General features: G+C 39.3%; 2 protein-coding genes across 4 annotated transcripts in view; one reads left to right on the top strand and one right to left on the bottom strand.

The window, feature by feature from the left end:
* The window catches only part of LOC105477135 (E2F transcription factor 5), a 45,335-nt gene extending 26,439 nt beyond the window's left edge, over nt 1–18,896 (top strand). For 2 of the 3 annotated variants that reach the window (XM_071068033.1, XM_071068035.1), the window contains exons 2-8: nt 7,041–7,150; nt 7,996–8,159; nt 10,628–10,669; nt 11,871–11,935; nt 13,585–13,852; nt 16,567–16,614; nt 18,126–18,896. In XM_071068033.1, the coding sequence (XP_070924134.1) occupies nt 7,041–7,150; nt 7,996–8,159; nt 10,628–10,669; nt 11,871–11,935; nt 13,585–13,852; nt 16,567–16,614; nt 18,126–18,235 (807 nt within the window). In that variant the 3' untranslated portion in view covers nt 18,236–18,896. The remainder of the gene's footprint in view (nt 1–7,040; nt 7,151–7,995; nt 8,160–10,627; nt 10,670–11,870; nt 11,936–13,584; nt 13,853–16,566; nt 16,615–18,125) is intronic. The other variant, XM_071068034.1, reaches the window with a different exon arrangement.
* On the bottom strand, nt 18,875–25,344 carry RBIS (ribosomal biogenesis factor). The gene is made up of 4 exons (XM_011733514.3): nt 25,123–25,344; nt 21,746–21,862; nt 19,299–19,415; nt 18,875–19,009 (listed from the first exon to the last, which is right to left on the bottom strand). Exons 2-4 carry the CDS (start codon nt 21,857–21,859, stop codon nt 18,938–18,940), a joined length of 303 nt encoding a protein of 100 aa, XP_011731816.1. The 5' UTR covers nt 21,860–21,862; nt 25,123–25,344; the 3' UTR covers nt 18,875–18,937.
* Nucleotides 25,345–25,643: the final 299 nt, after the last annotated feature.

Here is a 25,643-nt window from a genome sequence, read left to right as displayed (position 1 = left end):
CTTGCCCAGGGCCACACAGCTAATAAGTGGGGTCAGCCTCAGAGCCCATGTTCCTAAGCTTTATGCTGTGTTACTGACAGGGTGAGGTTAAATATGGAGGCTGGGCACGGTGGCTCACGTCTGTAATCCCAGCACTTTGGGAGGCCAAGGCGGGTCGATCATGAGGTCAGGAGTTCGAGACCAGCCTGGCCAACACAGTGAAACCCCGTCTCTACTAAAAATACAAAAATTAGCCAGGTGTGGTGGCATGCGCCTGTAGTCCCAGCTATTCAGGAGGCTGAGGCAGGAGAATTGCTTGTACCCAGGAGGCGGAGGTTGCAGTGAGCCGAGATTGTGCCACTGCACTCCAGCTTGAACAACAGAGCAAGACTCTGTCTCAAAAACAACAACAACAACAAAGAAGGAGGTGCAAATCTCAGTAGTAGAATAGCAGATTCACACTTAATCTTTCTCCTATTTTAGAAAGTTAATACTTAAGAGAATTATTATTTATTTGTTCTTTTTTTCTTTTTTGAGACAGGGTCTCACTCTGTCACCCAGGCTAGAGTGCAGTGGTACAGTCATGGCTCACTGCAGCCTTAACCTCCTGGGTTCCAGTGATCCTCCAACTTTAGCCTCCCAAATAGCTGGGACCGCAGGCATGTACCAATTTGTCTGGCTAATTTAAAATTTTTTTTTTTTGTAGAGACAGGGAGCTCCCTCTGTTACCTAGGCTGGTCTCGAACTACGGGGGTCAAGCAGTCCTCACATCTCAGCCTCCCAAAGTGCTAGGATTACAGGCATGAGCCACTGCATCGGCCAAGAGAATTTTCAAAGTATGCAATTGAAAACGTAGGCAAGCAATCTCTAGATCTGAATAATTTATAGATTTCTGAGGTTCAGCAATATTTTCCTAAATAGGCAGTTTATCAAATATCTTGTTTTCATTTGAGTCATCTTCAATGATTTCTATTGGTAAGACAATAGAAATGAATTTCCTTTTTTAAAAGTTTATACAAAGTTTATTAAAAATTTTTTTTTAAAGATTTAAAGCTTATGCATTTCAGAAATACCAAGTACAGTAGCAGTTAGTTTGGAGTGACAAGACAACCCCTGAAAATTTTTTAAGGAGATTTCCTTGTGGTAGGGTAGTGACTGGGAATTGAAACATGCAGCTTCTGGAGGGAGTGCTTTGCGTCTTTAAAGTTATTTATTCTTTTATATTTAATTTCCTTATTGATTTGGTAGCCCCTACAGACCCATTGAAAACACATGGTGGCCTCCTCCAGGAACTATTTCCTGTTTGCTCCCACCTTAAGTAATCTCTCATTTTTCTATCTCTTATAACATTTTGTCTACTTTAGGTACTATTTCATTTTTTAAACCTCATTCTGTAAGGTGTTGGTCACAGTCCCAGAGCTTTAGACATGTATGCAATTTTTTGTTACTGTTTATTATTTTTCAGTAATAAGTGGAAATTAAGATCTTTCTGTTTTTTCAGATCATTTAATACACTTTATATGAAACTTCCTGTAGACAATTGTTATTTGAATTGCTTCTTCAATGCAGTTATATAACTTGGAAACTTTTGGCTGTGCACCAAATTTATTTAAAGTCATTTGAAATTATATAAGTCCATTTGAAAATGTTTTACCAAAAATGTATTTATGAATATGCAGTTAATGCTGAATTCCACCTTGATCATTCATTAGCTTTGTGAATCTGTTTCCAATATAACAGAGAGAACACCAAAGCTGCCATAAGCATTGAATTAGATAATGTCTCTGTAAGATTCTGTTACACAATTATCCTGTTACTGACTTATAAAAGGTTCCTCTTAATTGTGGATTGAAATCAAACATTCTGCATTAACATCTAAAGATATAAATTATCTTTAACAGTGTTTAAAATTAGGTAATAATTAGTCCAAACCTCATCATGGAATAGATCAACATAAAGTACCATGTGGCTGAGTTGAAAGCAAGTTCTTTCAGTTTTTATTTTAATTCTCATTAAAATACTCTACAGGCAGTTTTGGAGCATCACTTGGGGTCCTTCTCATCTTATTTTCAAGTGGAACTGACTGGTTTTATATAGTACTTCTGTTGCATATTTTCTATTTTGGGATTCTGGCCTGCTTCATTGTAGTGTTAGTTTCTGAATCACAGTAGCTAAACTATTGAGTGTACATGTATTGACTCTTGTGATTTTGGAAGACAGCAAATAAAGTACCTGCTTTGCGTGGAGAACCTGAAAGACAGGGTGTTTCCTATTATTGTTTTGGTATTAGCCTTTTTAATACAACATCGTGGTCCACCAGAAGAACAACCCTGAGCCAATGAGCCTCAGCTAACCCTAACTCAAATAAAGCTACCACATAATGTCTCTCCCTATCCAGAGTTAACACCGAGTCTTAGTGGGCTCATTTGTTCAAATGAAGGGATGTGGCCTCATGATTATTAAAGCCGTTTTTAGCACTTATGGACTACCTGTCTCAGCTTTCCTGGTTCATTTGTCTTGAGCACCTCTTAGAAGCATTGCAAGCTTTAATTTTATTCCACTTATAGACATTGCTTTGTTCACCTTTGGTTATATTTTTAGAACAGGATTTAATATTTGGAGGGGAGATATAATTCTTTCAGAGGAATATTTTTGTTTGTTTTTCTGTAAACTGAGTTAATGTGATACAATTAGATGCTTCCTTTATGGCTGTATAGGTAAAATCATATGAGAGTAAATGTAGCCTTTTAAAGTAAATGTGATTAAGACATGCATATACGTATTCAACAGTTACAGTGGCAAGCATGGGATGGGAATGGTGACTTGCTTTGCTCTCCACCTACCCCCTTGTCTGCACCCAGACAGCTGTCCAGGCTGGAGGAAAATGGAAAATAATGCTGATAGGTCTCACTTTAAATTCATGATCGCCAACTACAAAGGGGCCAGTAGTGCTGTCCAGCATTCTTTCCATGCTACCTATTGTCTTGCTTTTTTATATGAATATTTTGCACTTTCTCCTCTCCTCTCAACCATTAATAGCTCCTTTCCTTTCTCCCCCATCCCAATGCTGATGAGAGAATAAAAATCAAACAGAAGGAAATGTCTAACCTTTCTCCCTACCTGGTCTACTAATGTACCTATATCTGTACCCAGGTACTCTGCTGGACTTCAGTTATTAATATACCCTGTTATTATCTGAGGCCAATCCTCACTTATTGAATTCATATCCCGCCTTGCCTACTTATGGCCAGCTCGAGCAGTCGTCCCTTCTCTCTTCTGCATTGTTAATGATTCCTCTTCCTTCTTTATTACCAGATCATTCCTATCAGCATACTCACATGTTGAAATAGCTCCCATCTTTAAAAGGAAAAAAAAAACTTCCTGGAGACCCCATAGTTCCCTAAAAATATTGCCCCATTTCTCCTTTCCTCTTGGCAGCAGAACTCTTCAAGAGTTGTCTACTCTAGCTTTCTTTCCATTCTTTCTTGAAATTTCTCCATTAAGACTTTCAGCCCCACCTCTCTGCCAAAACAGCTCTGATCAAGGTCACCCATGATCTTTCCAAAGGCAAATCACTGATCAATTCTAACTTGCTGTGATAGCAGTACTTGACATGGTCACACTTTCTTACACTTTCTTTCCTTGGATTCCGAGACCCCACACTTTCTGCTTTTCTTCTGATTTCAGTGGCAGGTTGCTCCCTCATTTCCTAGACCTTACATTTCCCGAGAGCTGGTTCTTAACCTTCCCTTCTGTGCTCACCTCCTGTATCAAACTAGTGCATTCCCTCTTGTGGTGTAAAATGTCTATTTGCTGAAGACTACGGAATTTATATTTCTAGCTTGGATCTCTCCCCTAAGCCACACACTCTCATGTCCAGTGGTCTCCTTGATTTCTCCCCATGGATGTCAGAAGGTCCAAGGCCAGTTTCTTTATTTCCAGTGCCCCAAACTGGTTCCTTCTGTAGTTTACCTTATCTGTAACTGCTCTTATCAAAAACTGAAGTAATTTCTGATTCCTCTCTAGAGACCTGCTGCTTGCCGTACCTTCAAAATATATCCAGAATATTAACATTTTTCACCATCTTCATAGCTACCCCTCCATACCACTACCATCTCCTGCATGGATTATTGCCATCGCCTTCTTGTTGGTCTCCTTTCCTGTCTTTATCTCCTTTTTCCATTTTCCCTCTCATTATTCTGCCACACTGGCCTGCCTGCCTCTCCTTGAAGGAGCTAAGGACCCCACACACTTCAAAGCCTTTGTGCTTGCTGCTTCCTCTGCCCAGAATGTTCTGCCACCAAACATTCACAGGGGTCTCCTACTCCATTCAAATGTTCAAATATCACCTTGTCAGAGAGCTTTTTCCCTGAAAATCCTATTTGATATAGCACCTTCCTCTTGCCTGCATTCTCTCCAAACATAATTATTTGTATATTATTAACTTCCCTCCCTTCTTTGAAGGCAGGGACTTTGTTCTGTCACAACTATATCTTTAAGACCCAGAACCAAGCCTGGAACATTTTGGTGTTAAATGAACGGAGGAAGGTAGTGGTGATGGTGGTGGTGGTGGTGGTGGTGGAGATTCGTGGTATGATTCTGTTAGGGATTTAAGCCCCAAATTAGTTTTTAAAGAATTCACACACAACTTTTTCAAACACTACATAAAACAAGGTAGGTCTGTATACACACAAACTTTAACCAATCTTACACACAATCTTACCCACAATCCGTTTCAACCTGTATTTGATGATGAGGCTGACTAGCCAATATTTAAGTAATCACTATGCAGTAGACCTTGTGCTAAGATTATCCAGTTTAACTCCCACACTACTCCTTTCAGTATATGTTATACCATTTTATGAAAAAGGAAATGAGGCTTAGTGAGCATACGATGAGGCCAGCTGAAGATAGGAAGTGGCAGCCCTGGGATTGGATCTCAGTGTGTTTAGCTTCAGAATTTCTTAAGAATGATGGGACTGGCTGGGCACCATGGCTCACGCCTGTAATCCCAACACTTTGGGAGTTTGAGGCCGGTGGATCATCTGGGGTCAGGAGCTCAAGACCAGCCTGGCCAACATGGTGAAAGCCCATCTGTACTAAAAATACAAAAATTAACCAGGCGTGGTGGTACACACATGTAGTCCCAGCTATTTGGGAGGCTGAGGCAGGAGAATCACTTGAACCCGGGTGGTGGAGGTTGCAGTGAGCCAAGATCACACCACTGCACTTCAGCCTGGGCAAGAGAGGGAGACTGTCTCAAAAAAAAAAAAGAATGATGGGACTTTCCAAAATAAAAGCCTCCTGGAGATTCTTTTACATATGATCTGTACATGTTAGTCATTTATAGGTTTACATACTTAAATAGTAAAGTATTTGAGAAATAATGTTTAGTTTTAGAAAATGGGCTTAAATGTTGTGATTGTTAAGCAGTAATAAATATAAATGATAAACAAGACACCTTTTTAAAACTTTGAGCTACAAGTTAAATCTCATGGCACTTTGCCTAATGACCTAGGCTAGCTCTTGTGGTCTGGTTCATACAAACATGTTCTGATACCAAAACCAGTGTGCTGTTGCTATGGCTGTGAACGCTTTTGTGAGTACATAGATACCAATAACACAGAGCCATGGCTTGGAGTTCTCTGAGTTACTTCTCTACAGAGAGGAAAGTGAGAGATGAAACCTCAGCTTCAGATTTGTACCGTTAATTTTGCTGTCATCTATTGTTCTTCATGAAATTCTATGAAGGCAGATAAAACAAGAAGGGAATTGCTAAGTACAAGGGAAGAAAGTATCAATGAAACAAACCATGGCTAGTCCTACTGTTAATTTTCTGGTTCTCTAGAAGGGACAGTGCCAAGTTAGAGTTGGAGAACAAAGAGCCCCACCCTCCAGTTTTTCCTCCTTCTGCCACATCCTGCTTACTCTCCTGGTCCACTGAGGCATGAATCCCCTTCCTGAGGAAGACCTGAATGATGGGACAGTAGTAACCTGGGGGTTTTGGTGGCACACACAAAAAAATGGGTTTGAGAGAACTGACATTTCTCTCTAGATCCCAAATGCCTGTACAGTGAGTATAGCTGTCAGTGGCACCTGCTCCAGGGGGAAGGCAGGTCCAGATTGCAAACACTGTGCTGAGCTAGGTTTTTACAGAATGAAGAAAGTAGGGATGCTCTCTGGGAGAGCTGTTAACCAATTATGTGAAACTAAATCCTGTTCATTTAGATATTTTAGATAATATGCTGAAAATTGTCAGTTGAGACATAAATATTTGTAACTACCATGAATCTTAAAATGTGGCTCCACATTCAAAACAGGCTATTGTCTAATCCACTCTGAAAACTCCTTTGAGGTTCTCTTTGTTCTTCTGGGAACAAACATCAAAAATGTGAATTGGAACTAATCAGAAGAATTGTACAGTGTTGTTTAATTCGTAACATGATAGCATATGTTGTTTTCATTGATCTTATCTAATGTTAATGCAACTACCAAGTTTTTGTATAACAGCTGCTAGTGCAATCTTGAGCTGATTTCTTGTTGATGGGCTTTTATGAGTTTAAAAATGTAGATGTTGACTTTAAGGTATTATGAGTGTACGTATAGTTCAGAATTTCCAACTGTCTTAATTACCAAAGTAAATTGCTGAGATGTAATTCTTTAAAATTTAAAAAATAAATAATGCATCTTTAGATGAGACTGTTTATGAACAGAGAAATAAGATAGGAGGTGACATGGATAGGCAATTAGTAGCTCCTCCTCAGGATTAGTCCATAAGGTGACACAAAGTATTCTTATTGTGTTCTTTTATTTTTGCAGGCTTTGTGTCATGACCTTAATTTCTTTCTCTGTTCCAACATCTGCTGGCTTTTAAATGGAATAGTTTCTTTGGTATTTGCAATGTTTGGGAGATGCTTTGAACATGCTCAGCTATTGTCCCCAAGCAACTGACTGGGTCAAATTTGAGATTGGACTTGCTGTGGACTTAATAATCAACCCTTTTTGGCTTTAAAATATGACTTGCCCTTTATTTCACTGTTCTCGTTGTCTTTCCTAAACAGGCTGCTGATACTTTGGCTGTGAGGCAAAAAAGGAGAATTTATGATATCACCAATGTCTTAGAGGGAATTGACTTGATTGAAAAAAAGTCAAAAAACAGTATCCAGTGGAAGTAAGTTGCAAACCAGCACCCTCTTCTGAAACCTTTATTTTTCTTCTCAATGCTCTGTAAAATTTGACCTTCCCAATGTTTATCTCTCTCAAATCTTCTGTTTCAGCTAGGCCCCTCAGCTGTCCCTGAACACACTTCTCTGGACCTCTTTGTCACTCCTGTGTTGGGGTGTTCCCTTGCTCTCTTGGATGTTGGATTTTCACTCTTAAAGTTCAAATCTTACTTTCTTCCTCAAGTTATTACTCATTTGGCACACATTGCATACTATCTTGTATTAACCTCTTCCTAAGTCTTTACCCATCTTTGAGAGCAAGAACTACTTTCATAGGAATTTGTACTTTGTAAATAGTAATTGATTGAAATGCATGTTGTCATTAATTGTGGCCTGGTTATACGTTTGAATGTAACAAACAATTTCTGTTGTTCTAATGTGTCCCCTTTGACTATCGTTTTTGTTTTGTTTTGTTTTATCCAAAATTCCACCAAAACATTAAAAGGTTGTAATTTATTTTACCAGCACCTCAGTCACATCCTGAGACTGCTAGGTGTGACTGCTGAGTACACTCTTTTGGCACCCAGTCACCAACCAGTCTGGCCTGCCAGATGACAAGAAAACATTGTAGGGAAGATTGAGAATTTTTGTAATTTGGTTGTTCTTGTCAATAAATTTTCTAAGCAAGAGGTACGGTGTTTAAAATTTTTAACATTTTTAGTGCTTGATTTTAAGAGTGCAAAGACTTCTATCTTGAATACATTACTAAATAAGTCAGTTTTATTACAGTAAAAATTAAGTGATATTAACCTAGATCTGATACTGAGGATATTAATTCTCATATGTTTTTAAGAGGTGTAGGTGCTGGCTGTAATACTAAAGAAGTCATAGATAGATTAAGATATCTTAAAGCTGAAATTGAAGATCTAGAACTGAAGGAAAGAGAACTTGATCAGCAGAAGTTGTGGCTACAGCAAAGCATCAAAAATGTGATGGACGATTCCATTAATAATAGATATCCTTTTAAATAAGTTATGCATATACATATAGCTTTGGAATATGTATGTATAAATTATTTCAGTCTGAAGATCATTCACTTTGTTTTTAGACAGTTTTATAAGTAAATATAACATTTTAATTTTATGATATTCTTATAATATATACTAATATTTTTTAAACGTTAACATTTTTAAGTTATATAGTACAGATCCATTAGCATTATTCCTGTGGTGCATCGAGGGAGAAAATAATTGACTTTTGGTGTACCTATTGATAGAATGCGGTATGCTAGCCAGTGTGCTTAGGAGATCTGTGAATATTAGAAGCCATTGTTAAGTACATATGTATTTTTAAATAATTATGTTCAATGTTCTGAAGTATAAAATTCAGCAGCTCTCAAAGTTTTGAAAACTTATCATTTAAAGATGAGATATCATGTGCCCACAATCAATACTTGATACTTTCTGCCTAATATGAACCCCAAAATAGTTCCTGCTGGAGAACAGGAGTCTAAGTCATGTGTGCCTATCATATATTGGGGGAAAACATTATTGATATATCCATGTGCTTCTTACAAACCACTGTCTTCTCTTAGATATCTGTGATTCTCTTAGTTTGTAAACTTACCTGTACTCATAAGGAAACTAACCATATTTTACCTTGTAGCACCTCATGAAATTTTGACTAATGTATACAATATAATTTACTTTTCATGTTTTCATGTATTTGGTGAACAAGTCCATGATCTCATTTGTTATTTCCTTTCTATGGATCCGAGCCCCTTAACAGTTGGAGAACAATGGGAGTTTTCAAGCTGTGTTCTGTGGAGCTCTGAAATTCAAAAGCCATTGATCTATTTTATCTTGGACTTTGCTGCCCTGCTTTACAAGATGCTGGCCATTCCCAATGCACCAACCATGATTATGTGTGATACATACAAAATTTTCTGTATATTACGGTATTTTTACGTCTCAATAAACCTTTCTGGCCGAGGAAAGACTGCCCATCCCGGGACTAGCCACTTCTTAGAAACAGCAAGGGCTCAGCCAGAAGCATCCCTTTGATATAAACTAACTAGTCCAGGTCCAGACCTCCTCTCTCCAGCCCATACACCCAGGTGGCAATATTCTTCTGCCTTAAATCATCCCAGGGCCAGGTACCAGACAACTAGGGACTACCTGCATAGCTCAGAGCCCACCAAAATTATACAAACTAGGCCAAGTACAGTGGCTCACGCCTGTAAGCCCAGCACTTTGGGAAGCCAAGGTCGGTGGATCACCTGAGGTCAGGAGTTCGAGACCAGCCTGGCCAACAGGGTGAAACCCAGTCCCTACTAAAAGTACAAAAATTAGCTGGGCATGGCCACGTGCACCTGTAATCCCAACTACCAGGGAGGCCATAGGAGAACTGCTTGAACCCAGGAGGCAGAGGCTGCAGTGAGCCAAGATCATACTACTGCAGTTCAGCTTGGGCAACAGAGCAAACTCCATCTCAAAACAAAATTATCCAAACTAGCTAATCGAAATGTCCTCCCCGCCCCGCACTTTTTTTTTTTTTCCTGAAATAGAGGCTTGCTCTGTCGCCCAGGCTGCAGTGCAGTGACGCGATCTCGGCTCACTGCAACCTCCACCCCCTGGGTTTAAGCAGCTCTCCTGCCTCAGCCTCTGGAGTAGCTGTGATTACAGGCGCTTGCCACCATGCCCTGCTAAGTTTCGTATTTTAGTAGAGACGGGTTTCACCATTTATAGACTCGACTTCTTTTTTCATCTGTCGATGTGTGGCAGTCCCTCTGTGCACAGGGGCAGACTGGTCTTGAACTCCTGACCTTGAGTGATCCACCCGCCTCAGCCTGCCAAAGTGCTGGGTGGTGTGAGCCACCATGACTGGCCACCCTGCATTTCTTTTCCCAAGGAAACCCCAATAAAAGCTCTGGGCTAATGCTTTCCTCCCGCTCCTGTCTTCTGCCTCCTAACCACCCTGGTGTCTTAACCACGTGGCCCTGAGTAGCCTGTCTTGCCTCCCATCACTAGGACCTGGGTATAATACTTTGCTTTTCTGAGCCTTTCCTTTCCTCTGTGTCCTCTTGTGGCTGTACCTGACCATTTAATACAAGAACAAAAATCAACAATCACAGAAAATTCCTGATGTGGAAGCTGATATGGTTGCTGATGACCTCCTTTTCCCCATCATTCCCTTCCCCCAGAAGCCCTGCCTCCATGAAGAATGTGCACTGCTTTCCATCTCTCTCCTAAGGGTCCTCAAATGTCACAATCAGAATGGCTTCTTCTAAGAGCAAAGGATAGGAACTCCTTTGATTGTGATTGTCTTTACCTTGCTAGACTAGATTTCTTTTTTCATCTGTCCATGTGTGGCAGTCCCTCTGTGCATATGGTCATTTAGTTATTTTGACCTTCAGATGTATTACCTTAATTTAAATGCCTAGGGCTTGATATAAATGTTGTTCCTTAACTCCTACGACAGTACATTTTCCTATGTAACTCATGAAGACATCTGTAATTGCTTTAATGGTAAGTACCATTAGACTTTTCCTTGCATTCTTCCTCTCCTTAACCTATTTAGTGGAGTGATTCAGAATTCCCTGTGTCTTCATCCTGTCATTATTTTCAGAAGTTGTGGACATTGTGTCTCACTGTACCGTGCTGTGTATTGATAGGCTGCTTTTGTTTCTGTTTTCATGAGAATAGCTGCTTTTCACAGCATTCACTTCATTAGCTCCACTGGTAGGGATCAACTGTATGTGGAAGGGGAAGGAGGCAGGGGCAGAGGGCAAGCTAAATCAGAGTGGGATTAAGCAACTGTCATTGTCACACAGTCACAGAGTTAGTGACCAGACTTGAACTAGAACATGGTTCTCATCAGCACTGTTTATGAAACTATATGCAGTAAGTATGCTGGTCACAAATGAAACCCAAAGAAACTATGAGGAAAGAATTAGGTGAATCTATCTTATAACCAGGAAACCTATTCCTATGCAATTTGCTGCCCCTGTGTTTTCTCCTTAAAAATAACAATATCATTTTAGTAATTATAGTTATTAATATAACTAAAATGGGGGTGTGTGTTCCCAAAATTACAGCACAAGTAAAATGAAATTATGCATATTTAAATTTGTGTTATTATCCACCTATTTAAAAAAGCCAAGTACCTCATCAAGCAGAATCTGATATGTAAGACTACATTGGAAATACATATGGGCCTATTGTTCTATTTTACCACTGTATTTCCTGAGTTTTTAAAGGAAGTTTGCTGAGAGTTCTGTTAATCTGCAACTCAACAGAGATTTGTTTTAGAATTTGGCTTCAAAAATAATAAATTCATTTAAGCTCAACATTTCACTGTCTCATACCTAATATCCAGTATCCTCAATCCAATGAACAGTGTTATTTAATTGAGGCTAAATGGTTTTAAGAATCTCAGACTTTACAGGAGTCTTAGTGACAGCAAAATCAACTTGAGCTGAATTTGTTAATGAGAATCATATACCTAACCCATGTATAATACTTATACACCTATTATCTCATTTAATGCTCAAAATACATCTACGCAGGAGGTTGTGTGTCCCCCATTTTATAGAATTGAAAAACAAAGCTCAAGGTCACCTAGTTTGGGATGAACCAAACATTCTGATTCCAGAGTCCACATTCTTGCCATTGTATTCCATGATCAACAGTATTTTATGTAACTTTTTATATTTATTTTTTTGATCAGGTGATACACTTTTGGCCATTCAGGCACCTTCTGGTACACAACTGGAGGTACCCATTCCAGAAATGGTATGTAGGATAACTTTTATATAAGTGGGAAAAAATGGATCTACTGTCTCAAGAAGGATAAATATATTTTCTTTAGCTGAATGTGAGCTAATTGTGTAAACACTTTTGAGTTACTCAAGTTTTTATCTGCAAGTATTGATACCTGAATTTGTATATCTTTAATACCTTGGTAAAATTACAGAACTAAATCAATCATAAATGATTTTAAAGATTATTGACTATATCCTTAGTCATTTATTGGTATCATTTAGCTCAAATAAAGTCAGTTTTTAAAAAGTAATCAAAATGCTTTAACAAGTGATTTTTGTTTCATACAAAAAGTAAAACTATTGTATAAAATTATCTTCAGGCTATGTGAATAAGGTGTGTATGAAACAAATGAATTTTGTGTTTAGACTTGGGTCCTATCCCTAAGATATCTATCCCCAAGTAACCAAATGAGTTAACATTTTGATTATTATTTTAAATTTGAATTTTTTAAGTTAGAGGATGTCAAGAAATGACTAATGATATGGCCAATAATCTATAAAAATCAGTTAAAATGACCACATTGGGCTGGGCGCAGTGGCTCATCCCTGTAATCCCAGCACTTTGGGACGCCGAGGCAGGTAGATCGCTTGACGTCAGGAGTTTAAGACCAGCCTGACCAACATGGTGACACCCCATCTCTACTAAAAATACAAAATTAGCCGGGCGTGGTGGTGCACGCCTGTAATCTCAGCTACTTGGGAGGCTGAGGCAGGAGAATTGCTTCAACCTGGGAGGCAGCGGTTGCAGTGAGCCAAAATTGTACCATTGCACTCCAGCCTGGGCAACAAGAGCGAAACTCTGTCTCAAAACACCACCACCACATCTACAACTGATATAAAAATTGCCACTGAGGAAAAAGTTCAATGTAAGTATCAACAATCAATTCCTTTCAATTAGGTCTTTTACAGAACATTGTCTGGCTTATTAAGTCAAAGACATTTACTGACTCTATAAATGAATTTCATGATTTTTGTTTTCAGATTCAGATTTTTAAAAACAAACTAATTTGAAAGCAATAACCAAAAGGAGTAGAAAAAGATTACTATATTATCTACCTCCTTCCCCCACCCCCTTATTCAAAAAGTTTACATTTAGGCATTTGTATTACTGGAGTCTGAAGCCTCAGGATACAGATTACTTTTTTCAGCTGGAAGCCTGTTATATTTATTTCTTTGTAGGAGAAATTAGTTGTCCTTTTGCTTGCAGATAGGAAAAAAAAGAGTTTGATCTGTGAAGCATGTTGAAATGATCACATCTGTGGTGGCCAACTCCAAGGGATAAATTTCCTGTATATGGAGAATACCTGGAGCACTGCTGGGCCCTGACATGTTATGTAGTCACACATGGTAACAATGGACGGTTGCCAGAATTCTACAACAGAGTTTTTGATGATCAGTATTTATGAAAAGCTTACTTTTCAGAAACTAGTGGTTTAGAGCCCTCAAAATTACATTCTACTCTAGGTCTCTACTTTTGTGTTTTGCGTTTTGACTTAATGACTTTATTGTGTTATGTGAATTTAGTAAGTCCCTAATAGCTTTACCTGTCTTATTTTACTGTCTTAAGTTAGCTAGAAATGTTAATAATTATACATTTATTTATACCCAATAATTTCAAAGGGTCAGAATGGACAAAAGAAATACCAGATCAATCTAAAGAGTCATTCAGGACCTATCCATGTGCTGCTTATAAATAAAGAGTCGAGTTCATCTAAGCCCGTGGTTTTTCCTGTTCCCCCACCTGATGACCTCACACAGCCTTCCTCGCAGTCCTTGACTCCAGTGACTCCACAGAAATCCAGCATGGCAACTGAAAATCTGCCTGAGCAACATGTCTCTGAAAGAAGCCAGACTCTGCAGCAGACATCAGCTACAGAAATATCTTCAGGTGGGTTCAGAGCCTTTCTTTTGTAAGTTAGAGAGGAAGAAATATAAAAACAGGTTGGGTATCTCTTATCCAAAGTGCTTGCGACCAGAAATGTCCCAAGCACTTTCAACATTTTGGAATATTTGCATATACATAATAAGATATCTTGGGGATAGGACCCAAGTCTAAACACAGTATTCATTTGTTTCATACACACCTTATTCACATAGCCTGAAGATAATTTTATACAATAGTTTTACTTTTTGGGTGAAACAAAGTATTGACTGTGGCTTGACTGCAACCTATCACAAGGTCGGGTGTGGAATTTTCCATTTGTGGCATATATAGATGTCAGCTTTTACCTGAAGTTTACTTGGTAAGGTTCTTTTATCTCTTACTAAGTCTAGGATACATTAGTGAAATATGTTCCAACTACCTTTAAGAAAAATCAAACTAGTATAAACCATAGTGACTTATGCCTCTTGTTTCTCCATATTCTTTGTTATACTTTTTATTTGGGAAGCTTAGTTTTATAGAATTGATAAATGGTCTCAATTCCAGTTATGTAGGAAATCTTACTTTCCTCAGTTGTTTCATCTATGAAATTGTAAAAAGCTAAAACAATTCACACTGGGTATCAGGAGTAGAGAGTGCAACTCTTAATTTGGCAGTACCTTACTGATTCCAAATAAAGGGAGCATGGTAGGCAGTTTCTCAGTGACTAGGGAATGAATGAATGAATTGTGCCAATATAGATATCATCTTGCAGATAATTTACAACTATACTGTATATAATCCAAATTGTTTATTTTACCTCTAGGATGTGTCTCATTGCTAAAATGGGAGTTCACAGGTTAAAAGTGACACTAACAAGATCTAACTGGACATGGAATGTTTTTTAGCTTCTTTTTGCCCACATCTATTCCTTTCCTTCCCCTATAAATATGTCTATACAACAGGCCATTAGGATGCACAATAGAAAATGTAGTCCTGGCTGGGCGCAGTGGCTCACACCTATAATCCCAGCACTTAAGGAAGCCAAGGCAGGCAGATTACCTGAGGTCAGGGGTTCGAGACCAGCCTGCCCAACATACAGTGAAGCCCTGTCTCTACTAAAAAATACAAAAATTAGCTGGGCATGGTGGTGCACACCTGTAGTCCCAGCTACTTGGAAAGCTGAGGCAGAATTGCTTTAACCCAGGAGTTGGAGGTTGCAGTGAGCCAAGATCGTGCCACTGTACTCCAGTCTGGGTGACAGAGTAAGACTCCGTCTTAAAAAAAAAAAAAAAAGAAATTGTAGTCCTTAAAAAGCGTACAATCTCGGATATAGAGCTGGCAAGCTTTACATGGGTTTTACGTGGGTTAGCTTAGGCACAATTAACACATTGGCTTCAACAAAGTATTTTTAAAAAGTGAGTATTCCGTTTTTATGGTTTCATATTTGGAAATCCTAACTAAGGAAAGTAATTTTGGGCCAAATTAGAGCAGGCTTTGAATTTCAGAGTAGTTAGGACATTTACCCAATAAACCAGTGAAGATGTGTGACCAAGGAAATAGCATAATTACCTCTAATGGTACTCACAGAATATGATTAGGAAAGATGCTTTTGGCCCTGGGAAGCAGAATTCAGAGGCGATGGAAACTGTAGATGTTTGCAGTTATATAGCTGAGAACATTAGGGCTAAAACAAGGGCTAAGTGTGGTGGGGCTCATGCCTGTAATCCCAACACTTTGGGAGGTTGAGGCAGGTACATTGCTTGAGCCCCAGAATTTGAGACCAACCTGAGCAATACAGTGAGACCCTATCTCTCTAAAAAAAAAAAAATTAATTAGCTAGGCATCGTGACGTGTGCCTGTGGTCCAGCTACTGGGGAGGGAGGCCAAGGTGCGAGGATTACAAGCCTGGGAGGTCAAGGCTGCAGTGAACCATGATAGCACTTAATGTATTCCAGCCTGACTGACAAAGCGAGACCCTGTCTCAAAATAAATAAATAAATAAAAAGGCTAAAATAGTGATTACAGTGAGATCAGGAAGAGAAATAACGAACAGATTTGACAAACACTGTAGACAAAATAACATTTGATGGGTGAGATCTGGAGATAACTTTTTAACAGGAGGAATGGAAAGTGATGTTGAAGTTTTAAGGTTGAATAATTGGGAGAATTAAAACTACTGACTGTAAAACTGAGTCAGTTTTGGTAGAACGGAGTTTTTTCTTTGTTGGTTTGTTTTTTGACAGGGTTTCACTTTCTCAGCCAGGCTGGAGTGCAGTGGCACGATCTCAGCTCACTGCAGCCTCAACCTCCTGGGCTCAAGTGATCTTCCCACCACAGTCCTCCAAGTAGTTGGGACTATAGGCACGTGCTACCAACGCTTGGCTAATTTTTAAATATTTTTTGTAAAGACAGGTTTCGCCATGTTGCCCAGGCTGGTCTGGAACTCCTGAGCTCAAGCGATCCATCCGCCTCACTCAGCCTCCCAAAGTACTAGAATTATAAGCATGAGCCCCCACGCCTGGCAGATAATGAGTCTTTTGGTCTTCGTCTTGAGTTTGGGAGTTTAAAAGTAATGCCAGGCACAGAGTAGGTGCTCATGAAAACAACTTGTCCACAAAGTACTAGTACTTTAAATAAATGTGCATGTCAGTCAAGCTGCTGCTGTGACTACTTTTGTTTAAATATAAGTATCTTTTACTGTTAACAGAAATGTAACAAAACTTTGATACTGTTTCCAGCAGGATCTATTAGTGGAGATATCATTGATGAGTTAATGTCTTCTGATGGTAAGTAGGTTAAAAATTTTACTAACTCATAAAGTAATGCTTTTGTGGAATTTATAAGTGAAACATGATTTAAAAGAAATGAACATATATTTGCTAACTGCTTTTCTATGAAGATTCATGAAAGTTCTCCCTTAATACTTGCAGTAAGTAATAGGCATCCTTCAGAATTCATTTTTCTTTACTTGCATTTTGAGGGAAAGGAATCCATATGGGGATACTTCTCACCTTCATTGAAAATAAACTGTTAGCCCTTTCCACTCCTGAAGGATTTGGCCCAAGAAGAGTAAAATAACTTGTCTAAATCAGCAAATGATCTGAACACCTGCTTTTGTAAATACCCCTACCCTGACCAATTTCAAGCTGCCAATATGAAGTCACTGAATTAGTATTAACATTAACCATGTTGTCATCTAACCTGAAAAATTATTAAATATCAGTTAGCTACAATATGCTAATTACTTTAATAATTTCTCTCCTGTAAGTTCTTGGATCTGGTTCCTAACAATATAGTAGAAACCTACGAAGTGGTAGCAGTTAAGTTAGCAAATGTTATGGTAACTAGAGATGTACTAAACATATATGTAGAAGCAGAGAACATCAGCAGACTTTGTAAGCCCAGTTCATTCTTCTGTTTGCAAAGTGGCAAACAAAGCACTTTTATTAGTGTTTTGTTGTGTGTTTTTTGTTTTAGACGGAGTCTCCCTCAGTCACCCAGGCTGGACTGCAGTGGCACGATCTCAGCTCACTGCAACCTCCACCTCCTGGGTTCAAGTGATTCTCCTGTTTCAGCCTCCTGAGTAGCTGGGATGACAGGCGCCTGCCACCACATCTGGCTACTTTTTATATTTTTAGTATAGAAGGGGTTTCACCATGTTTGTTGGCCAGGCTGATCTCGAACTCCTGGCCTCAAGTGATCCACCTGCCTCAGGCTCCCAAAGTGTTGGGATTATAGGCATAAGCCACTGCACCTGGCCTCATTAGTGCCTTTTAGTCATATTATCTTAGTGGTAAGTGCAACCAATAAAAAATTTAACTTCTAGGCCAGGCACGGTGGCTCACGCCTGTAATCCCAGCACTTTGGGAGGCCAAGGCGGGCAAATCACGAGGTCAGGAGATCAAGACCATCCTGGCTAACATGGTGAAACCCCATCTCTACTAAAAATACAAAAACTTAGCCGGGCGTGTTGGCGGGTGCCTGTGGTCCCAGCTACTCAGGAGGCTGAGGCAGGAGAATGGCGTGAACCCGGGAGGCAGAGTTTGCAATGAGCCAAGATTGCGTCACTGCACTCCCACCTGGGCAACAGAGCAAGACTCCATCTAAAAAAAAAACCAAAAAAAATTATATTTCTCAATCTAATATCAATGTATAAACTGTTACTAAATGAGAATCTTTTAAAATACACATTACACAAGTCTTTAATTTGGAATGATGTATTTGAGAGTATTTTGTTAAAGATCATTAACCATATGTAGAAACCATCTTTAACAATGAATTTGTTTTTTGTTTGCAGTGTTTCCTCTCTTAAGGCTTTCTCCTACCCCGGCAGATGACTACAACTTTAATTTAGATGATAATGAAGGAGTTTGTGATCTGTTTGATGTCCAGATACTAAATTATTAGATTCCATGGAAACTTGGGACTGTTATCTACCTCTAACTGTGTAACATTTTAGACTTCTTAATAACCTAAGTATTTAAAATAATGAATGTAACACCTTTTTTAGTTCACTGATTCTGAAGTGTTCTTCCCTAATACTTTCTTTACTTCACAAAACTTCAACCATAAAAACAAGGGGCTCTGATTGCTTTAGGGGATAAGTGATTTAATATCCACAAACCTCCCCACTCCCAAAAGTAACTATATTCTGGATTTCAACTTTTCTTCTAATTGTGAATCCTTCTGTTTTTTCTTCTTATAAGAGGAAAGTTAAAGGACACTACAGGTCATCAAAAACAAGTTGGCCAAGGGCTCATTACTTGTTTGTCTTATATTTTTACTGCCACAAAACTGCCTGTATTTCTGTATGTCCTTCTATACAAACAGACATTCACTGCCACTTGTAAAGTGAAGGATGTAAACGAGGATATATAACTGTTTCAGTGAACAGATTTTGTGAAGTGCCTTCTGTTTTAGCACTTTAAGTTTATCACATTTCGTTGACTTCTGACATTCCACTTTCCTAGGTTATAGGAAAGATCTGTTTATGTAGTTTGTTTTTAAAATGTGCCAATGCCTGTACATTAACAAGATTTTTAAAAATAAAATTGTATAAAACATTTAATTTATTGGTCTTTGTGGAGAATTTGATGCATCACCACTATATTACAACAGAGCCATTAATTTTGTAGCTTCATCAACATTAACTGGTTTGCTTTCGTGACGCTGCTGAGGAATCTGAAAGGAGAAAGTATTATATTTAAAAATGTAGACAACAATAGCAGACTGATGACTTATATAATCTGTTATTCAATTTTTCTAGTCATATCTTTGGAAGTAGAACAATAAATCTGCATATTCAGACAATGTTTTAGAGTCTGAATATGCTATTAACACTATAGAGCCTAGTACTAGAGAGCCAAGTACTAAAAGTTACACTCAACTTACAGGCTTTGAAAACTTGGAGTTTAATTTATTAGCCTCAATTTGTTAGCCATTAAAAAAAAAGCAAATGATTTCTGCTTACCAATTCTTTCTGCAGAGGTTCAACTGAAGGGCCTTTTGAGAAATGTGCAAGTTCCTTTTGTACATTTACAAAAGCTTTATTTACTCTGTTAACTTTTTCATCATTCATAATATTTATCTTTTAAAAAAGAAAAAAAGCATTAATCTATGATCTCATAACCACTAAAGATAAGATATATTCAACCTTAACCTGTTAAATCTAAAATCTAAAAACTCTTACCAACAAATTAGGGATAATTCACTCAAAAATTCTTACAGTCTTATTGGGAAATTTTAGACAAAAGGTTTTGGTTTTTAAAAAATGGAATTTATGTGGATATGCCTCACACTTACTGATACAGAAGGCCAAAATATGTGACTGTGATATTGTGATTCATAATAAGATATACATATTTGGTCTTTGTCCTCATTTCCTGTCATACGGCTTTTTAAATCATTGTATCAAGAGGGATAAGAGTGTCTTTTGAATGCTAATGAGATGGCTGGTAGCTGGGAGTCTCTAGATAGCTTCAGGAAGAGGGCTGGTCAGATAAAAAACACAGGGTTAGAAGATTAGGACTTTGTGCTCCAGGGAGAGGAGTGGGGATAAACGTTAAGCCCATCACTAATGGCCAATGAGTTAATGAATTATGCCTACATAATGAAGCCTCCGTAAATCTACAAAAGACCTGGGTTCAAAGAGCTTCTGGATAGTTGAACACGCGGGCTCCTAGAGAGTGGCATACCCAGAGAGAGCAGGGAAGCTCCATGCACCTTCCCATGTACCTTGCCCTCTGTACCTCTTCCATCTGGCTACACATCTGTCTCCTCTGTAGTACTTTTTATAATAAACTGGTAAAAGTATTTTCCTGGGTTCTGTGAGCTGCTCTAGCAAATCAATCAAACCCAAGGAGGTGGTCATGGGAACCCTTATTTATAGCTGGTTGGTGAGAAGCACAGGTAAAACATCTGGGGCTTGCGATTGTCACTGGAAGTTGGAGAGAGGCTTAGGACTCAACCTGTGGAATCTGATGCTATCTCCAGGTCAGCAGTGTCAGATTTGAATTAAAAGACACCTAGCTGCTGCCTGCTGAAGATTCATCTGCAGAATTATTAGGTGTGGGGGAAATCGCCCCATAAACACAGTATTGGAAGTGTTGAGTGACTGTATGAGAGTGAGAATAAGAGAAACTGAGTTTGTTTTTTCCTGTATCCTTAGAGTGACCAAAATCTTTCTAGGCTACAGTGCTGTTATCCCTCATCTATTCAAGAAACCTGGATCAAATACTTTTAGTCCCTTCTAACATAATAGTACATCTCTGAATCCTTCCTTGACCTCTTGTCTTAATGGAGGACCCCTGACGACAGCTTCCCTTGGAGTCCTCTTCTTCTAAGTGTAAGAGAGGTAGGGTTGGTGCTCTTGTTCTTCACTGCTGCTGCCAAACAGTTTCTCCTTCAAAACCCTTACCTCCTTTGCACCTTATGCTACGTACCCATAGATCTCTCTCTTAGATCCTACCTGGTGGCATATATAAAAGTTCTAGTACCTCCTGTCCAAATAAAATAATCTTCGTCAAATACACCAAGCTTTTCCCTAGCTTAGGGCCTCTGCACTTGCTATTTCTCTGCCTCAAACCCACCACTCCCAACACTTCCTAGCTCTTCATCATTCTAGTCTTGGTTTCAATGTGTCAACTATGAAGACCATCCTATGTAAACTGTTATCCCCAAAACCCCCATCTGCTTAATTTCATTCTTAGCATTTATAAAATCATAAAACTATTCAACCAAAAAGCTTAACTCAGCTAGCTCATGCAAGTTGAAAGATGAAATGTTAGATTTCTATGGACTATTACAATTAAACTGAGTCCTGGAGAGCTGACCCCACCTACTACTGAAACTTGAAAACATTTTTTTAAAAATGTTTCTTAAAGAATATAGTTAATCTTGATGAAGAAATTTCTCAGGTATTTTGAAATATAAACAAAGAAAAGAAAGAAACTCCTTTCAAATTGTACATTTCAATAAATATTTTTTATCTTCATTTTACAGGTTTTTGTTTGAATTGCAGATGTCTTCAAAGAGATAATTAGTAGAAAAAGAATGGGTGCTCACTGACATCCCATGTCTTGCCTCTATTAATACATTCTTATATTTGAGTTCAGAGATAAGAACTGTTTCCCATACTGTGGTTTTTAAATGAGTCCTATGCTTCAGTAAAACTATTACATTGAAGCTTCACACATTTGTAGTTAAAATGTTTTTTTCTTTTCAACATTTGTTTTCAAGAAAGGAGGTTATTTTTCTTCTTCTTCTTTTTTTTTTTTTAGACAAATGCATGAAACCATCCTTACCTTTCTAGGAAAAACTAAGAACCTTTTTAAAAAGTAATAGCATACAGTTGTTCAGTAGCTTACAATGACACTTTGCTTGTAAACAATAAAGTCAGAGTGCTTAACTAATACTCACCTTCTTAAGATTAGTGGTAACTGGTTTTGCTTTGTTTTTAGCCTTAAAGTTTTTTTGGCTGGCTATGTGAAATACATTCCTGGACTTCGGCCCTCTTAATTTGTTCTTGCCCATTGTCTAGAAAAGAAAACAAATTCAATTAAATTGCCCACATTTATGAACCGTAAGTCAATTTTAAGCTTTTTTTTTTTTTTTTCTATTTTATTTATTTATTTTTTTAATTATTATTATTATACTTTAAGTTGTAGGGTACATGTGCATAACGTGCAGGTTTGTTACATATGTATACTTGTGCCTTGTTGGTGTGCTGCACCCATCAACTCGTCATTTACATCAGGTATAACTCCCAATGCAATCCCTCCCCCCCCCCCCCCCCTCCCCCCTCCCCATGATAGGCCCCGGTGTGTGATGTTCCCCTTCCTGAGTCCGAGTGATCTCATTGTTCAGTTCCCACCTATGAGTGAGAACATGCGGTGTTTGGTTTTCTGTTCTTGTGATAGTTTGCTAAGAATGATGGTTTCCAGCTGCATCCATGTCCCTACAGAGGACACAAACTCATCCTTTTTGATGGCTGCATAGTATTCCATGGTGTATATGTGCCACATTTTCTTAATCCAATCTGTCACTGATGGACATTTGGGTTGATTCCAAGTCTTTGCTATTGTGAATAGCTTTTAAAGGTACCAATTAAATCTAAGAAATTCCATCTTACTCGTATTTTTAAAGTTGGTGCATGTATTATTTCCATGTCTCTCACTCCTAGATTTTCTGCTCTTTGAGTACAGAGTATGTATCTAATTCTTTCCTGTATCCCCAGTACTGGGCCCATAGGAGGCATCCAATTAATATCTGCTGGTTGAATTCATTAATATCATCAAAACAATAACTGTTATTCTCAGCAGTACCCATCCTTCTGTTAGTCCATATACTACTGTGCTATTCTGGTTCCTATCATACTTTAGAGACTGATTCTGCCTCCTTCTTGACTTCTTTTTTATTCCTCTTTACTCTCCCCACTTTCTCACCTGTGCATCCCATCAAAATCAGTCCTTAATCCTCCACTTCCTACCTCCCTCTCTCCCTTAAATTACTTTTATGACTTCCATATTTCCTCTATGTGAATGGCCCTTGCCTTGAAATGTTGGATACTGTCTTTCCTCCGTAGCTAGAGATGTATTAAGCCAGTAGATTCTACCTTAAAACATCTCTCAGATCTGCCTTTAATTATGTATATGAGGAATAATTTTTAAAATATTAGGTTAACATGTATTGAGCTTTTATTATATGTACAAGCACACTAATGTGCTTTAACTCATTTACTCCTTACAACAACCCTTTTTAAGAAGTACTATTATCCCCATTTTAAAGATTAAAATTAAAACACTGATGCAAAGAGAAGTTAATCTGCCCAATGTCACAATGTCAATAACCAGGAGATGCCAGGACTTACAGCCAGGCAGACTAGATCAGAGCTAACGTTATGTGGTATTGCACTTCATGTATAAATATAAAAGCTATACAAAAACATGGTATAGTATTGCTTAGCTCAGGACTGGGTTACTGTTGAAGTCCGTAGGTCCATTTGTTCAAACCACTGTTTGTCAAACTATGCCCATGGACCAAATCAGGCCAAGCACCTGTCTTTGTAAGTAAAGTTTAATTGGAGGCCAAGTGCAGGCACGGTGGCTCACACCTGTAATCCCAGCACTTTGGGAGGCGAAGGCAGAGACCAGCCTCGCCATGGCGAAACCTTGTCTCTACTAAAAATAGAAAAATTAGCTGGGTGTGGTGGCACGTGCCTGTGATCCCAGCTACTTAGGAAGAGGAAGGAGAATCGCTTGAATCCGGAAGGTGGAGGTTGCAGTGAGCCAAGATTGCACCACTGCACTCCAGCCTGAGTGACAGAGCAAGACTCTGTCTCAAAAAAATTAATAAAAAATAAAGTTTAATTGGAATACAGTTATATCCATTCAGTCGTGCTGCTATGGATGCTTTCCTGCTATAACTATGACCCACAAAGTCCAAAATATTTAGTGTCTGACCTTTTACAGAAAGTCTGCCAACCCCTGGCTTAAGCCATCTGCACAGTGGCTATCTGGCACCAAGCTATGCGATCGACCTTCCCAATGTTAAAAACCTTCAACAGCTCTCCCAATGTATAAGGGGCAACGTGCCTTGGCTTGGCACATTACTGGCACGCTGAATCTACCCTAAATCTGCTGCTACGTCTCTATAAACCCTGCTGTAGCCAGCCTGGTCTAACTGTTCTCTTGCACAGACATCTTGAACATTCTTCCTTTTTTTCCTTTGCTCACTCGTAGCCTTGCACCTTCCTTCAATGTAGCCTTACTACATTGTAAGTAATTAAGGAACTACTTAACTAAAACAGCAATGCTTTTGAACCCCAACAGTATTCCTCCTACTTAAAAAAGAATGCCATAGAAAATACATGGTTATTACAGAAGATGCAAAAAATAAAATACACATAATAAAATCCGTCAAATGAAGTAATCTAAAATCATTTCAGGCCGGGCGCGGTGGCTCATGCCTGTAATCCCAGCACTTTGGGAGGCCGAGGCGGGCGGATCACTTGAGGTCAGGAGTTCGAGACCAACCTGGCCAACATGATGAAACCCCGTTTCCACTAAAAAAATAAAAACTAGCCCTGCGTGGTGACGCGCGCCTGTAATCCCAGCTACTCGGGAGGCTGAGGCACGAGGAGGCGGAGGTTTCAGTGAGCCGAGATCGCGCCACTGCACACCAGCCTGGGCGACAGAGTGAGACTCAGTCTCAAAAATAAATAAATAAATAAAAATTTTAAAAAATCATTACAATAGTAACCAAAATCCAATCATTCATCTAGTATATATTAATCAACTGCTATATGCCAGGTGTGGTAGAGAACTTATATTTCATACACAAAAAATATATATAGAACATACATAATGACAGGACATATACGGAACATACACAGACATGATAGGTATTAGATTACACATGACACTACCTATCATATACACAAGGACCATGCACAGACAGCACACAAGTGGAGGAGAGGTTTACTAGAGCTGTAGACCTGAGCAAGGTTCGTGGAGAAAGTAATACATTAGTGGGGGTGTGCGAGTGGAGGGATATTCTCTGACAACCACGTGGAAACTGATCATGAAAGATACAGCCCCAAAACTGGGACCCTGTCAGGAGATGAAAGCCCAACAAGCACCGGGGTTTCTGGCCTGCTACCCAGTACGGCTGCCTGAGGCAGAGCGCGACGGAACCGACTCTCCAGGTCACAGCGGTAAGAAACCGGCCCAATCCAACCCCGACCCCTACAAACTTCACGCCAGCCCTCCAGAAAACTTAATTTATTAAACTCTCACCAGAAATTTAATACTTGCGTGCAGCTTCCTAAGCTCCAGCAGACACCATCTGGCACGTACGGCGTCTAGGAAGTTCCGGGGAGAATGAACCAGTCACGATTCCGCTCACGAGCCGTAGCTCCGCCCGCCGAACGGAGCCCCGCCCACAGGCGGAAGTCCCGCCCATAGAGCGGGTTCCCACCCACCTGGCGTAGTCCCGCCCATAGAGCCAACTCGACCGAGCAAGGTTTACTGAAAGAGCGAAACCCCGTCCATAAAGCGAGGTTCGGAAGTCCAGTCTCATTAGCGTCCCTTGTCTTCCGCGGTGTTGCAGACTTATCCTCAGCTCAAGCGAGCTTGGGACATTATAGAGCCAGCCAAGTCTCCCCTTCCTGGCGTGGGTACTTGTGCAGAAACTTCCCGAGATGCTTCTGTGACTGCACAGTGAAGATCGCCGCACTGGAGGTCAGCTCTCCGCCGCGAACTCCCGGCTGACTGTGCCACGCTCCCAGGAGGAGGCGCTGTGCACTTCTGGGTGGTTT

This window comes from Macaca nemestrina, chromosome 8 (assembly GCF_043159975.1).
Source record: "Macaca nemestrina isolate mMacNem1 chromosome 8, mMacNem.hap1, whole genome shotgun sequence".
Classification (NCBI taxonomy): domain Eukaryota; kingdom Metazoa; phylum Chordata; class Mammalia; order Primates; family Cercopithecidae; genus Macaca; species Macaca nemestrina.
The sequence above is the reverse complement of the archived record's forward strand: the minus strand, read 5'-3'. Positions and strand labels throughout refer to the sequence as shown.